Source organism: Anser brachyrhynchus (assembly GCF_964034855.1).
Source record: "Anser brachyrhynchus genome assembly, chromosome: 14".
NCBI classification, from domain to species: domain Eukaryota; kingdom Metazoa; phylum Chordata; class Aves; order Anseriformes; family Anatidae; genus Anser; species Anser brachyrhynchus.
In genome coordinates, this window is record NC_137709.1 from 8,228,568 (window position 1) to 8,244,089 (window position 15,522).

The window sequence follows — 15,522 nt, forward strand, 5'->3', positions numbered from 1 at the left end:
CTTCTTAACGATTCATCTGCATTACAGATGCAGTAGGAGCTGGGGGCTGCTTACAACACAGTTGCAATGTAGTGTAGGCAGTATTTACCCATGCTTTTAAATGTGCTCTTTAACTACAAAATGCAGTGGTTCTCAAATGATCTTAAGCTTGGAAATGGAACTAAGAGCCCAGAGAAGCATTAAAATGTTGATATAAGACTATAAAGTTAAAACGCAAAGAACCCCAAGGATATCTACTCTGCCTTGATTTAGGCTTACCTTTTGAGGCATATGGAAACTTCATTGGTACCTGCCTTTGTCAATAATGCTATCTTAGTGGATGGATATGGGGGGCCTAAGCATTAGGTTAGACAGGGCAATCAAGGTCCAGCAGGTCTGGTGTGACAGCCCACACAAGACAGGATGTGCTGGATGAGACATCAATGTAGCTTCTTCTGAATCATTGCTTAGAACACCGCCAGCCCAGCATGAATGTACTTCTCCTTCTGTGTTTTTTAGCTCTTCCCATATTTCTGTGGTAGCTGGACTTACATAATTATAAATATAAATACACACACATATATGTATACACTACCGTTAGTTGCAAAAATTGTCTAGAAAATTGATTTGAGCTAGTCATTCTAGGCATGTGCAGTTTAGCTGCACTGTAAGTCTTTGAGTTAGATAAATCATGAATTACACGTCCCCACTCAGTTCATTGTTCGTGGCTTAAAATGAAACACTATTGGTACGTTGTTCAGGTGAATTTATTCAAATAAACAACAGTAAAATAACAGGATTCCCAGAAAGAAACGACCATCCCTTTCATAAAACAGAAAAATAAATGTTAGTAACATTAATTACATATTTTGGTCAAAAACTTTTGAATTTCTTTACTCTTTGAGTACAGTACAGATACTCTCCCTATTAAAAGCCTTTGATATTCTTCAGAGAATTTGGTATTCTATGGAGAATTCCGTACAGTAATAACTACACTCAGGGATCAAGTCACAATCCACTAATGTAAGTCACAGGGCTAGATCCCATCCACTTTCCACTCTCTGGGTGCTACCATACCTCCCCATACCTTCTGGACAATCCATTTTCATTAATGGAACTGGCTACAGACTAAGATATTACTGAAACCAATCTAAATTTTCAGTGCATTATATAACATTCATACCACAAATGCAGAGTAAAGTTAAAAATTAACCAAATTAAACTTAAAACTGTCTTATCAAAGCAAAAATATAAAGCATTGCAGAATCATTCTTGACTTCACTTTCCAGGCCTCATAGTCTTCTACTGTAGTAAGAATTACATTACAGTAATAAAACAGAATTATTTCTCTTGTTAAAACTCCTAAAAGTAATACCTACAAAATTACAGCAAATACCATTAAAATGTCTGTAAACAATAAAAGGCAGTATCCTGATTCAGAGGAGCATTAAAAGGATGTGATTAAACATATCTCTCCTCAGAAAGTACATTGTCACATGCTTAAAGCTAAGTTCCTGTGTAAGCGATTTCCTGAGCTAGAGTCCAAACAATGCCCTGATGAACCAGGTGAAATTCAGAGGCTTTTACACATCCCCAGTTCTTTATGTGACCTCTCAAAATACAAACAGATCATCAAAGTCCTCAAAATGACATTCACAGGTTGCTCAAGCTACATAGGTTTCCCATTGAACACACTCTCTGAAGACGGTACTGAAGAAAAGATTTATTTCCAATTCTCTATTTCCTTGGCTTATCATTTGTTTTAAAAATTACAGCTCTCGCAACACCTTTTCTTCTTCTTCCTCCTCCTCACTGTCAGTCACATTGATTAGCTGGATGCTGGAAGGAGTAGGTGGGGTGGCTGACAAAACTTTCTCAATTGCTCCAATGTCCAGTTGTGGTGTGGGGCTTACACACTCCTCCTCACTGCGGCTGCTGTGACAGGTCACTTCCTCAAGTCTCTCACAGTTGTATGAGTCCTCATGTACGACTTCCTCTGGGTATTCCCTGAAAGGATAGTCTCTGTCCAGAACCGAAATCTTCATCTCCTGCTTCTGGTACCTGTCTTCATAAAAGCCAAGACATTCTGGCACTGAGCTGGAGAAATTCCCACAGCCAAATGGAGGCCGGCTGAATGGGCACGTGCTGCAATGAAAGAGATTGAAAGCGTCGTTCAGAAATGCAGATTCCCTAGATTTCCATTCAGCTAAGACAATCAGAATGGCACTAATTTTTCTAAGCTAATCATCTTTTTTTTAATATTAATTAAATAATATACTAGATAAAATAGAATCAAGTAAGCCTGCAGTATATTAATGTACATACTCAGAATAGTAAAATGAAGTATCCAAAATCAGTTTGTTACTTCTGTGTACCAAAAATTGTGACAGAGCTGGGGTAAAACACTCTTATTTATTCTTTGAATGACCTCTTGTGTGTATTAAGTTGTTATTAAACAAGTGGACTGAGAGAAAATCCTTGTGCCCCGTATGTGGTTGTCAATGTATTTAAAGAAATTACAGTGATTGCTACTAATAAATACATAAATAAATTGCAAGAAGTTCCTAAGCCAAACTATAACTGTCTTTGTTGTGTCCTCTTGGAATTTGTATTCTGATGCAAAATGACACACATATAATCTACGCAGTGTTAGAGAAATTTAGTGTGAGGACACTGGTACTTTCTGTGCATACTTAGCTTAGGAAATACCCACGGGATATTGCATGTGTTAGCTTGTAAGTTCTTTGATTAAGTGATCTTCTCTCATTTACTGCCCAGAAACTGCAAAGACAAACTAGTAAAGACTACTTACTTACGTAAGAATTCTGAAGACATTTCCCACTAGGCTGGATTTCAGAAATACTGGTAGTTATGACAGCTGCAATCCTAGTAGCTGGGAGACATCTCACACACCTACTTTAATTGTATCTGATCATTTTGAAAATATATTTACACTATCTCTACCTAATACTTTTCTGTAGAAATCAGATGTCGTGCATCTTAGGTGCACAAAGTGGAGAGAGGATACTTCTGTTTACTGTGGGCTTGGGAATGCCAATTATTAAATTAGTACCATGGAGCCTTCAGTAACTGGGCATATATTACAAACAGCCTCAGGCCAGCAGGTCCAACCACAGAGGAGCTATAGGAAGGTAAGAGCAGCTCTCCTTCCTGGCACTGCATTCTTGCCTCAAGAACTGAAAGCTCCATCTACTTTCTGAAAGTTGAAGCCCTTTAGCACTTAATCTCGCTGGTATTGAAATGAAGGATTGCATTACCTTGAGGGGAAATAGTAAGGTCCAGGTACAAAGTAAGGGTGATGAAATGAAAATCGAGGAGGTGCTCCAAACAGATGAACTGGCTGCCCAATGGGAGGACTCTCATAGAGATATGAGTGAGGAAGAGGAGTAGCTTGGGAAAGAGGTACTCCTCTAGGACAAGCAGAAAGCCCTGAGTACTCCTTTGGGAGCTCAATGGTAGAAACGGAAAATCTGCCATGAGCAGTGACTGTGTTACTTGGGTTTCTACTGGAGCTCTCAACAAAAACTGGTGTAAGTCTCTTCAGAGAGCAGGTGGATCCAGAAGGTACATCACAAGCTTCTGTCTGAACAGATTCAGCAAAGTGCTGTGATGCAATTACAGGGTGCAGGGGCAGGGTTGGAGCTGGAACTGCCAATGATGTGGTGCTCGCAAAAGTAGACTGGAAAAGAGTCATTGGACCTGGACGTTGAACAGAAGAAGCTGGCAGACGGATGGCAGAAAGAGCTTCACCTTTAGGAAACAGAGCAGTTATTTATCAGACATGAGTAAAGGAAGAGATGTCACAAACAGTGGCGTAACAAAACCAAAATCACTAGGGCCAAAATCACTTTCTCCAAAACACTTCCTAGCATCACTTCCCTGCAACTCTCATTCACGCGTCACTTGGCCTATGTATGTTCTGACAGGTGGTTTTGGAGTCCACACACTCAAGCTTCCTTCAACAAGAAGAAAAAGGTGAATGAATAATGGATTGGTTGGTGAGTGTTGAGGCTGTGAGTCTAGTGAGGACTGCATCGTGTTCTGGGATAGCCACAGAATGGGGCCGGAGTGTGCACTTAGTGCCTGAAGCTCTGAACACCTGCCACATTTACCATCTGAGATGGAATGAACCAAATTCTTAATAAATCTGCATGGTGCCAAAGCAGCAGTGAGGAGCAGAAGCAGTAATTACAACACACAACTCTCCAATATATTTTCTTACTTGTTTCACCAACGAACGCACCCACCAGCCAATCTCACTGAAACATTTTGCAGATGTACACTTGAGATCATGTTGTATGTTAAAGGCTGCCTTTATACAATAAGATTTCAAAACACATTGCATTAGTGTTTTCAAAAACCACTACCTAGCCCAGGAGTCTAAATTCTGAGTCAACTGGACTTAAATGCTTCTAGATTTTACCATTTGTATTTAAGAGTGATTTGAACCACAATAGGAGAGTAAACTTCAGAATGAAACATAGTAGCATGTGAGGACACCATAATATCATTGAATCTTGGAATCATAGGATATCCGAGTTGGAAGGGACCCACAAGGATCATCAAGTCCAACTCCTGGTCCCCAAAGGACCACCCAAAAGACCACACTAGCATAAGAACACAAAAAATAGCTTATTCAGTCAAATTTACAGAATGATTTCAGAAAGGATCATATCCTAAGTCAGAACTTCACCTGAACAAAGTAAAGTGTTCTCTTTTACATCTCCAAATATCACCATCTAGCATAAACAAGCATTTAGTTTTCTTGTCTCATTAGCCTCATTCGAGTCAGTATAGTTAAAGAGAAAAGGTCCAGTGCTTGGACCAAAGCTATTTGTTGTGATCTGCTGTCCTTGCAATCAGAGACAGAGCTCTTTCACCACAAAATGTGAGGGGCTGCAGGTTAGCTATTATATTTGCCTGTGGGCTTTCATGGCACACCCTATTTCACTGCCCATATGGACTGATTATAAAAAGGATCTTTCTAGGTTAAATGCAACTTTAATAGGTAGATTCCTAATTTTAAAAATCATTCAGTATTGAAAACTCACAGACTGGATGTCCAATACTGTTCTGAACAGTGGGGATAACGACAGAGTACCCAGGTGATTGGAAGGGAAGAACGGCAGCTGGATTTGTAGTGATGATAGTCTGAGTGGTGCCGGAAAGTAGACCAGAGACATTCAGTGGAAAACGCTTCCTTTTGCCTGGTCGTGGCTGATAAACCCAACCTGTCAGAGATGAAAAAGATGCAGACACCCTGTTTATGGGATGGTCTCTTTTTTATGTAAAACTACTGTAACAATAATAAAAAAAAAAAACCATAAAAACCATAAAAAAAGAAAGAAAGAAAGAAAGAAAGAAGAGTCCCTAAACTGCTCCAATGGTCAATGGCAAAACTCCATTTGTGCCAGTGAGCTAGCAAATGGGGAATTTTAGCAGAGGTAGAAATAAAATGGACACATTTGGGCACTGTTTTTATGTTACCAAATCAAAAGAGTTTTGTGACACACATAAATACAGAACAGTGGGATGTGACATGGCACAACTAAGGAAAGCATGCAATGGAGAACACAACACTGCATGATGGGCTTTCAGTCCAGAAGAAAACTATGACTGTATTCAAAATGTGGATCTTTCCTGATTTTTTTCCTTACCCTGTAAATTTAACATATACCTGCAGGTTACAAGAGACAACTGAACATATGGCCCCCTGGGAATCCTGTATAGATTTTGGCAATAAGGAGTACATTGGCCTCTGACTTACAACACTGATCAAGCACTAGCAGACTTATAAACACACAGTTTTTTACTGAGCAGATGTTTCTTACACAGGCTAGCAACCCAGGCTAACTCTTAATGCTACCTTAAAGTCCCTCCCCAATTCCCCCCCCCCTTTTTTTTTTGGAAGGGTGCAAGGAAGGAGTGCTACTCTTCATCTTTGGTGTATTTATGACACATTAATCATGTTTGTCTACCAGCGTTAGCCTTAACAGTGAACTCGCAGGATTATGACATCACAGAGATAAAGGATTATGACACCTGATGTCTCAACAGCTTTCACAGTGTTCAAAATACAAATACTTGTGCTTTGTTTTATTAGTGTCCTTTTAATTAACTGCAGTGCTATGTACAAATGAATTTGGTAAGGGTTCAAATTGTTAATCCTTTTGGCAAAAGGTTGAGGAACAACATATTCCACACTCTTACTTGTGAATCCCCAGACTAAACGTTGAAGAATCCCACAGAATGCAATGGCATTTGTGCTTCCTGTGGCACTTTCCATTTATTGTTTTTGAGGAAGGATACATGTGTCACCACAGACCACCTGGGCAGCTCTTTTTGCATCCATGTTCAGAATAAACTCTGTACAGGGCATGAGGCTTTTAACCCATGCAGGAGATGCTACAGTTGTAGTGGGCTAAGAATGTAGGAAACATTAGAGGCTATAAAAGATGCCACATCATTTATGGATACTTTAAGAAAGGAATATGCTTTCAGGTACTATAAAGCTGATAGAGGGACTGAGTGCTTGAAATTTTTGTCATGTTTTCCAACTCTACTATTTGCTCTAATAAAAGAAATCAAATTTTCCACAAATCCTGCACTTCTAAACTATTGAGATAAATAAATAAATGTTTACCAGGAAATTCCTCTCTGTGCCTTTGTTTTATTTTCCGAGCTTCATCATAATAGGGCTGTTTCTGCTCTTCACTCAGTTTGCTCCACTCCAACCCGAGCTGAACACTGATTTCTGCATTATTGGCAGTCGGGTTAGCTTTGGCTAGAGCAGGCCGATGAATCCTAGCCCACACCATAAATGCGTTCATTGGACGCTTTACGTGGCCACTTTTGTCCTTGCTAAATGGAGTATCTGGCATTCCTATGCAACAAAATGAGGAAAGAGGATCATCTTCCAGGCAATATATGTGATACAGGTTACACTTAATAACATATCAAGAGGATATTTGGCAACAGTCAAAAGAATTACTAGAGCTTTGGAGCACACAGAACTCAATGCATGTTCGGAGAGCGCTTCCTAGAAAAGTGCAAGGGAGTACCTCTATAACCTCCACTGAAGCACTGCATAAGGAATCATTTACATGGATTTTGTTCTTTAATCTATTTTTAAAAATATGAAACGCGACTGTTAAAGACAATTTGGTTTTCACTTGGCTAGACTGTTTTCTGTAACTTATGAATTTATAAATTAAGCACTGTATAGCACAGATGTATCACTACAAATTTGTCATCACCACTAGAACTATGTATCCAAAAGCCCTAATGATGCTGGGATGAGATCTAATGGTGGTATGTCTCTGGTTTCTCAGCTGCTGCTGTTCTAGGTTTCTATTTATTTATTTATTTATTTTACTCTCTCTTTTCTCAGATATGGACACTCATTTGCTGGGTGAATCTGTCTTGCCAAATGTTTTACATGACACCCAGATTTAGGTCTTTGTAAACAGGCTGCATTTGAAATGAGCTGGTGACATTACGAACATCCAGACCTTTCACAACTGATCCCTCAGCAAACAGCTTCCTCTCTGAAAAAGGCTTAGAAATAGACTGTTGTTCCACATTATCAATGAAGGGCTGAAGTATTCTTATCCTCAGGATTTCACTTAAAGTCATTAATTTCAAAAGTGCCAAAAGTATAAATTTTAAAAGCCTTTTCTTTCCAAAAAGTAAGCTTTTAATCCAAATGGTACAAAGTTTGTCACTTAACACGTCCAAATTCTCTCAGAGAAGCATACGAATGCTTCATTTTAAGGATCAACAGATGTCTAAACTTAAACTTGTCACCAAAATTCGACGTGATTCTGAAGTTATGAAAGGGTTTAATACAGTCAGGGAGCAAACAGACAAAGCTGTATTGATTCGAGCCAACTACTAGAGCTCTGTGCTCCTGTACATGCACACCCTACCCTGAATTAGGCAGTTTTACAAATTATATATTCAAAGAGGTGGTTCTCTATCTTTTTTTTTCCACTCTAACGTTATTTTCCCGCTATTTTTTCGTGTTTTCCCATGTGACGGCCTGCCAGCTGCGTGCCGCTCGCTGCAGCCCCACAAACCTGCTTCCTCAGTACCTGAGTCGGAGGGCAGCACAGTGAGGGGCACGTTTTTGGTCTCGATTTTCACCGGCGGCTCGAGCAACGCCTGCATTTTAAGCGGCGCTGGCTTCAGGGGCACTTGGGGCACGCGGAGCAGCTCGGCGGGCACCGGGCCCGGCAGCTGCAGGCGGCCGGCGGCGGGCAGCGGCCGCAGCACCAGGGGGACCCGCAGCGCCTGGGGCGGCACCCCCGGGGGCTCCCCGCGGGGCTGCGCCGCCGTGATACCGGCACCGGGACCGGCACCGGCACCGTGCGGGGAGCCGTGCAGGGAGCCCCCCACGCCCGTCCTCGCCCTGAGGGCTCCCTGCGGCTCCTCCGCGCTGCCCCGCCGCCCATCCCCGCCGCCCCTTCCCCGCCCTGCATCCGTTCGGGGGGCACCGAGAGCCTCCGCGGGGGCTCCCCCCGCGGCCAGGGGGCTCCCCGGCCCGCTCCCCAGCTCCCCACCGCCCTCAGCAGCGGCCGCGGCTCCCCGCGGGTGCCACTGGGCGCTGAGGGGAGGCTCCGGGAGGGGCTCCGGGGTCGGCTCCCCGCGGTCCCCGCCCAGCCCCTGGGGGCCGGGGCCAAGCCCGGGCTCGCCGCCGCCCCCGCCCCGCTCCATGACGCCGCTGCCGTTGCCCGCCCGCGGTTGGCCGCCAACGCTCGCCGCGCCCTCGCGCCGCGGCCGCCGGCCAATGGGAGCGCGCCGCTGCCTCCTTTGCCCCGCCCACTCGCGGCTCGCCTCGCCTCGCACTGCGGTCGCTATGGAGACCGCGTTAGGGGCATAGAGAGGTCCGCCCGGCTGCCTAGAAGGGCCGGGGGTGTGACGGCGGTTCCGGTTCCGGTTCCGGTCCGGCCATGCGGGGGTGCTGGCGGGTGGCGGCGGCGGCCATCAGCGCGGGCAGCGGGCGGGCTGCGGGGCGCGGCCGCTCCCCCATGGCTAAGAGCAAGTTCGAGTACGTGCGGGACTTCGAGGCGGACGACACGTGCCTGCCCAACTGCTGGATAGTGGTCCGCCTCGACGGCCGCAACTTCCACAGGTGCGGGGCAGCCCGTGGCCGAGGCGCTTGTTGCGGGGCGGTTGCCATGGCGACGGGGCGAGGGGGCTGGGGAGGGGACCCTTGGGTGCTGACAGCCTCACACCGTCACCCCGGGGTGCTGCCCCCCCCCTCCGGGCCACCCCAGGGTGCTGACACCCCCCCGGGGTGCTGATCCCCACCCCAAGGTGCTGAGCCCCCAGGGGCCGGGCTGCCCCCCCATATCTCATCAGGGTGAGAGGCTGATGGGACAGAGAACACGTTATCCAGAAAGCATAAAAACAGTTCTTGTTATTTCTTTCCTACCTGCAGGGAATTCACCGTTACTGCTACCCAGATACTACAAATCAATATACGTAGAAAATAAATATGGTGAAAATGAGTGGGTTGGCATTTTTGACTAACGTTTTAAAAGGTTCTTATTGTCCCGTTTTTGCTTTGAAGGTTTGCTGAACAACACGAGTTCAAAAAGCCAAACGATGACCGCGCTCTTCACCTGATGACCAGGTGTGCCCAGACAGTGATGCAGGAGCTGGAGGATATCGCTATCGCTTATGGGCAGAGCGATGAGTACAGTTTTGTTTTCAAAAGGAAAAGTAAATGGTTTAAAAGAAGAGCAAGGTAACAGCTGCTTTCATAAGAAACTGAAATTGTTTTTAACATCTCTCTGTAAATCTGTAATTTGTTCCCCATCTTTAGGTCTGCCTTTATCTATACACAGAGGCTAGGAGCTGAGCTGTATTTAGGTGTATATTTGGGTGTATGTGCCACAAGTAGTTCAAGTTCTTCATGGAGACTCTTTGTATGCGTTATTTCTGTAGTTTTTAATGATAGGGAGCTTTAAAAAGTATTGATTAAAACAAGGCTTCTTTTAACAAAGTGTTTCCCTTTCTAAACTCATTTCCTTGGTTCCTAGTACTTCTTATTTTCCACAAGACTCTGCTGTTGCTGCTCTGTTGTACCGTTATGTAAGAAATGATGCTGTCCACACTAATCACTGCTATTGATACTTGAGAAAGTCATGGATATATATAATTATATTGACGTATTCCTTTTTCCTTTGCTTTATGTTTGCAAGTAAGTTTATGACTCACGTGGTCTCGCAGTTTGCCTCCAGTTACGTTTTCTATTGGAAGGATTACTTTAAGGACCAGCAGCTTCTGTACCCGCCGGGATTTGATGGACGAATTGTGCTGTATCCCAGCACCCAAAACTTAAAGGACTACCTCAGCTGGAGACAAGCAGACTGTAAGCATTTCTAGAGAATGGAGATCTGCGCAGCTGAATTGTCTTCCTGAACAGAAACATCCTTATTGCCAGTGTGTCTGCCTATGTGCTTAACGGTTAAAGCACAGTTTGGCAGGGTAATGGTTATAAATAATACTGAGATCCCCGTGGTGGGATTTTGCAGAAGTGTTGGCTAAAATTTTGAGTCCTTAGACTAGTACTGTATTGGTGCATGCTGGCAGTGAATTCATCATAGGAAATAGTAATAGAATTCATTTTTTATACATTTTTTTAAAATCAAGATGATGATAAAGGAATCACAGAATTGAAGGGGTTGGAAGGGACCTCGAAAGATCGCTGGGTCCAACCCCCCTGCCAAAGCAGGTTCTTTAGAGCAGGCAGGAAGAGATGTGAATGTTACAATTCAAACCACGTAGCAAAAGTGTTGCATATTTCATGCTGAATCAGACTGCTGAGTTTCATTTGTAGGCCTCCATGAATATGTAGTCCCTGTTGTTCAAGTTAAGATAACTTGTGTTATACAGAAGCACCGTTCTCCCTCTGCCCTCCCTCTCCCTTTTCAGAAGTATCATGAATCTGTCTTCTAGTCATTCATAAAATCATAGAACAGCTTGGGTTGGCAATATTGTCTGGTGCCATGGGCAGGGACATCTCTCAGTAGATAGGTTGCCTAGGGCCTCGTCCAGCCTGGTCTCAAACGGTATGCAGCACGTTAAAAATGGATCAGAAAGATTCTATCTGTCTTTTCGGTTATAATTCTGGAAACGAAGTGGCTTTTTTATTTTTTTTTATTCTTTGAGTATTCAATTGGATTTGGTAAGCACTCTATCTTTTTTTCTATAGGCCATGTTAATAACCTTTACAATACGGTGTTTTGGATGCTTGTACAGCGAAGTGGTTTGACACCAGTGCAAGCACAGGATAGACTCCAGGTAAAAATCTCTTGAGGTCATGTTCTTCTAGGTACAGAGAAAATCATCCGGTTTGCTAAGTTGTGTCTTGCCTACTCAGCTCTGCCTTTTCTTAGGATAACCATTTTGTGGATGTACATTCAACAACTTTTTTAACTTGTAAAGATGATAATATGATTAGCAAATGCATCTTAACTGGAGTTCTAAAAGGACTTTAATTTTTTAATTAGTGAGTTCAGAAATCTTAAAAACATCACGTGACCATCTAATATCTGTAAGCAAGAAGTAAAATGGGAGGGTTCAGGTACTATGGATTTCCAGACCCTCCTGTAGTACTGTCTTACTGTGCAGATTTCAGCAGATTGTTTCTGGTTTTCTCCTGAATTTTGTTGACTCCTTTCAGTTCCTCTTGAAAATGTAAAACAGATTTGGAAAAAAAAAAAAAAAAAAGCAACTACCTTTTTTTAATATTCCTGTTTAGCTGTTGAAATAATTATTCTAGTTGGAAAGGAAACTGCACCTTGTAATTTAAAGATGAAAAACCTGTTTATTGGTTTGGTTGTTTGTTTGTGTCTTCAACAGTTTTTGTTCTTTTTTAATTTTCTCTCAGGGAACGCTGGCTGGAGATAAGAATGAAATTTTATTTTCTGAATTCAACATCAACTACAACAATGAGCCTTTGATGTATAGAAAAGGAACTGTCTTAATATGGCAGAAGGTAAAAACTGCATTACCACATGCTTCGTGTTCATGTTTTGGGTAGCTAAACTGTAGCCAAAAAGCTACGCTGTACGATCACCAAATGGGAAGTAACGCTCTGTGGATGTGTATCTATAAATGTATTTTAAAATTAACCACGTTTTCCATATGATGTAGTGAAAGGTGCCTAATTGCTTTGGAGGTGTTTGACATAACTATGTCTATAAGCGTAGTAGCAAAACTAGCCTCTGAAGTCTGTCTCAGAAATAAGTTATCCCTGTTGAGATGTATACGTTGTCATCTCTTCATTCATGTTTTACATACAATTTCACGGGACTGATATATTTGCTAGGTAAATCTCCTTTGTTTAATGAATCGTATGTGGTTAGTTTCTTAGTGTTAGCAGCTTTGAGAATTGAGGGAGTATATTCTGCTTCCTCAAAAATTATATTTTAATGACTGTTGTCTGTTTTATACGGTAATCACTGGGGCCTGTGCCAGGCTCTTCACAGGATTGGTTCTCAAGTGTTTTCACTGCAGATGTACTAGAAACTTTCAGTCAAAAAAAAAAAAGTAGCTCAGCTCATAGTATATTTAATAGTCGTTTCCTCTTATGTAAAGGAACATAGTAAAGCTGCAGCTCTTATTATTTTTTCTCGGTAATCTTAGACATTTTTGAGGTTTCCCATTTGCTTTAAGTAGCTCCAACTTAAATATTTTACTTTATTCAAGAATACTTGGAATGAGTTACGTGAACGTGTAGCTAATTTCTTCAAGCCACATGATGATGACGTGCAGTTCTAACTACTCATGTTAGTCATCAAATTAAGAATAGATTCATCAAATTAAGAATAGATTCTTTGAAAAGATTCATCATTCAAATTCTATAGCATGCTATAGGGTTGATGGTTAATTCTGCTATAGCTTTTTTTTCTCATCTGTTTGTGAATCCTCTCTGAAATCTTACGTTTGCTAATGTGTCAACTCTATTTTCAGGTTAATGAAGTCACAACTAAGAAAATAAAACTGCCAAAGGAAACAGAAGAAAAGGAAATCGAAGTGACACGGAGTAGGACTAAAGTTGTCCCCCTGCACTGTGACATTATTGGGGACCAGTTCTGGGAGGAATATCCTGAGATTCTGGCTGAGGATAGTTGATACCTGGATGAGTATAACTGGTAGTTAATGATTTGCTCTGCTTGGCTTGTTGGCACCTGAGGAGCATGGACGGTGGCTGGCAGAGTTCGACTTACATTCCTCTTCAGCAACTTCAGCAGAAGCTTTACAGCAGCTTTTAGCACTATAGTTGCATGAAAAGGAGGCACTGGAATGTTGTCTGACATACAAGGATATATCCATTTGGAAAATCCAAAATCATATTATATTTTAAATATTAAGAACTCATCATAAATTGATTGTTCCTTGTAAATGCATATTTGTAGAAAAAGCGTATAGAAATGTCAGCTATTTCTATAGCATTTAAATCATGGGGAATTGTATTGAACTGCCAAATGATTAAAAACAAACAAAATGAAAAAATTGTACATTTGAGTAGTTAAAAGCAGAAGAAAAAATACTTTTTTCTTTCAGATAAGAGACAGTTGGTATTTAGTATTAAATAATATTTCAGTTGGCATTTAGTATTAAATTTCAAGGCCAGTGTGTTTGGTTGACCTTAGCAACAAATTGTTCAACTACATAATGTCTCATCCTTACAGAAGGGAAAGCCTAGCAGTTTCCTATGACGAATTTTTAAAAAGCTTTTGTCAAATGTACAGGGTTTTATACTTTTTAAAATATTAAAAACTAGTGATTTATTCTCTGCTGTGTTTATTATTTGACTTTCTCATTGTTTATTATTTGGACTTTCCCATTACTAATATTTTTAGTAGTAATTAGTGAAGGTTTCAAACAGTTAAGCTAATAATAAACCGTACAGAGTTGAGTTTTGTTAGGGTATGGACAGACATTGTGCTCTCATCTTCTGTGGCCTGGGAAGTAATTTGTCTCCTCCTGTGCAGTGGAGTGAAAGATAGCAGCACAGGGTAGTTTCTTGGTGCCTTTAAGGAGGATGCCAGCAGTAATTTTATTATTACTGTTCTCTGGTTTTCTTGGGGATGATACAGATGTAGCAGTCATGACAATACCTCTTAGTTAAAGAAAGGAGGGTGTGTGTTTCTTGCTCTCTGCACAGTTTAGTTCTTGTATAACTTGGTTAATCTCTGTCAAGACAGTTAAATCATTCAACCTCTGGGAGCACAAATGCTTCTAATGTAAAGGGACTTGTCCAAATGTAACTAGACTTTGAGGGAAATAACTTATTTCAGTATAAATGCCTATTTCAGAAATACAACTGTAATGATATAAGAATGGTAGTGCTTTAACCGTGCTGGTCTCAGAAACATGGCACTGACATAGCTACAGCTCGCCAGCCAGTTCGCTAAGGGAGAGAGAACCAGCAGTTGGGACTGGCCATAAAAATGGAAGGAGAGCATTAAATGTGGCCAAATAAGGTCAGTACTGAGTTACTGTCATGAATTGACTCTCTGCTTTCACCCTTTTCTTACTAGGGGAAGAACTTATACATTTAAGGCAATGTGCAAACTTTTTTTGAAAAAACACTCTATACAGATACTGAAGTAAAATATTACTTTGCAATTTCTTCCTTTTTCTGAGAATGAAGAATAAGTCTGTGCATTCGTGATAGCAGTTTCCTGTCCCCGATGTATACTAATGCTGAGCAATAAGAGAATGTATACCATTTTTAGCTTGTCGAAGGGCCTGTTTAATTCCTCAGGAAGAGGATATGAGGGAGTGTGTGGTGGTGATTCTGAATGAATCATTGCACCGCAGTCATTTAGCATTGAGAACTTCCTATCTGTTTTTTGTGTGTGTGTGTGTGTTTTGGTCTTACAGCAAAATTGTCATTTGCTCGACTTTGATGTGCCACGTTGCTATCTAGGGCTTGACTTTGGACATGACGTACAGAGCAACTGCTCCAGAGTTGGTAGTGTTTGGATTTTGCATTCTGAGCAAAGATGAAAACAACTTCGGCAATAACGATCCTCCTTGAAAAAGCATCATGTAGGGGTTTTTAATCATATATCATGACTACCTGATACATAAGGAGAGATACCATAGTATGTATTAGGTCCTGCTGTCAAGTGTTTTCCATTTAACTCATACAACGATGTGTAGTAAGTAAACATCTAGTTTAGTACTACTATATAGTATAATAGAGTTTTGAACCAAGATACAGATTGTCTTTACAACTCTGGTCTTGAATTTTTATGACTTTAAATGCTGTGGGGGGAAAGAATGTAATGGACTCAAGCACATGGTATCCTCCTGCATAAAGTTTCTTTGGGGCTGTGAAGAAACAGACGCTTCCTGAGGTTGGGCAGCAAGCTCGGCCTGATGTTATACTGTTGTAACAGGAACCATTAAAGCTATGGGAAGCGGTTATGGAAGACCAACGGTAGGTGGGGGAATCTGTTGCAGTAAAGAAACCCCGCAGCGTTAACGTGTCCTGTG

The 15,522-nt window shown here is 41.7% G+C and overlaps 2 protein-coding genes across 4 annotated transcripts; one reads left to right on the forward strand and one right to left on the reverse strand.

The window, feature by feature from the left end:
• Positions 1 to 1,679: 1,679 nt before the first annotated feature.
• SOX30 (SRY-box transcription factor 30) lies at positions 1,680 to 8,730 on the reverse strand. Its single transcript, XM_080555763.1, has 5 exons — positions 8,094 to 8,730; positions 6,644 to 6,883; positions 5,052 to 5,231; positions 3,258 to 3,750; positions 1,680 to 2,124 (listed from the first exon to the last, which is right to left on the reverse strand). Exons 1-5 carry the CDS (start codon positions 8,713 to 8,715, stop codon positions 1,749 to 1,751), a joined length of 1,911 nt encoding a protein of 636 aa, XP_080411889.1. The 5' UTR covers positions 8,716 to 8,730; the 3' UTR covers positions 1,680 to 1,748.
• Positions 8,731 to 8,921: 191 nt separating this feature from the next.
• THG1L (tRNA-histidine guanylyltransferase 1 like) lies at positions 8,922 to 13,803 on the forward strand. Of its 3 annotated transcripts, none has more exons than XM_080555776.1 (6): positions 8,922 to 9,133; positions 9,575 to 9,751; positions 10,209 to 10,378; positions 11,222 to 11,310; positions 11,900 to 12,007; positions 12,985 to 13,803. In XM_080555776.1, exons 1-6 carry the CDS (start codon positions 8,952 to 8,954, stop codon positions 13,144 to 13,146), a joined length of 888 nt encoding a protein of 295 aa, XP_080411902.1. In that variant the 5' UTR covers positions 8,922 to 8,951; the 3' UTR covers positions 13,147 to 13,803. The 3 variants fall into 3 exon arrangements, with proteins under 3 accessions (XP_080411902.1, XP_080411903.1, XP_080411904.1); XM_080555777.1 differs by having other exon boundaries at positions 8,950 to 9,039; XM_080555778.1 differs by lacking the exon at positions 8,922 to 9,133 and having other exon boundaries at positions 9,612 to 9,751; positions 10,213 to 10,378.
• Positions 13,804 to 15,522: the final 1,719 nt, after the last annotated feature.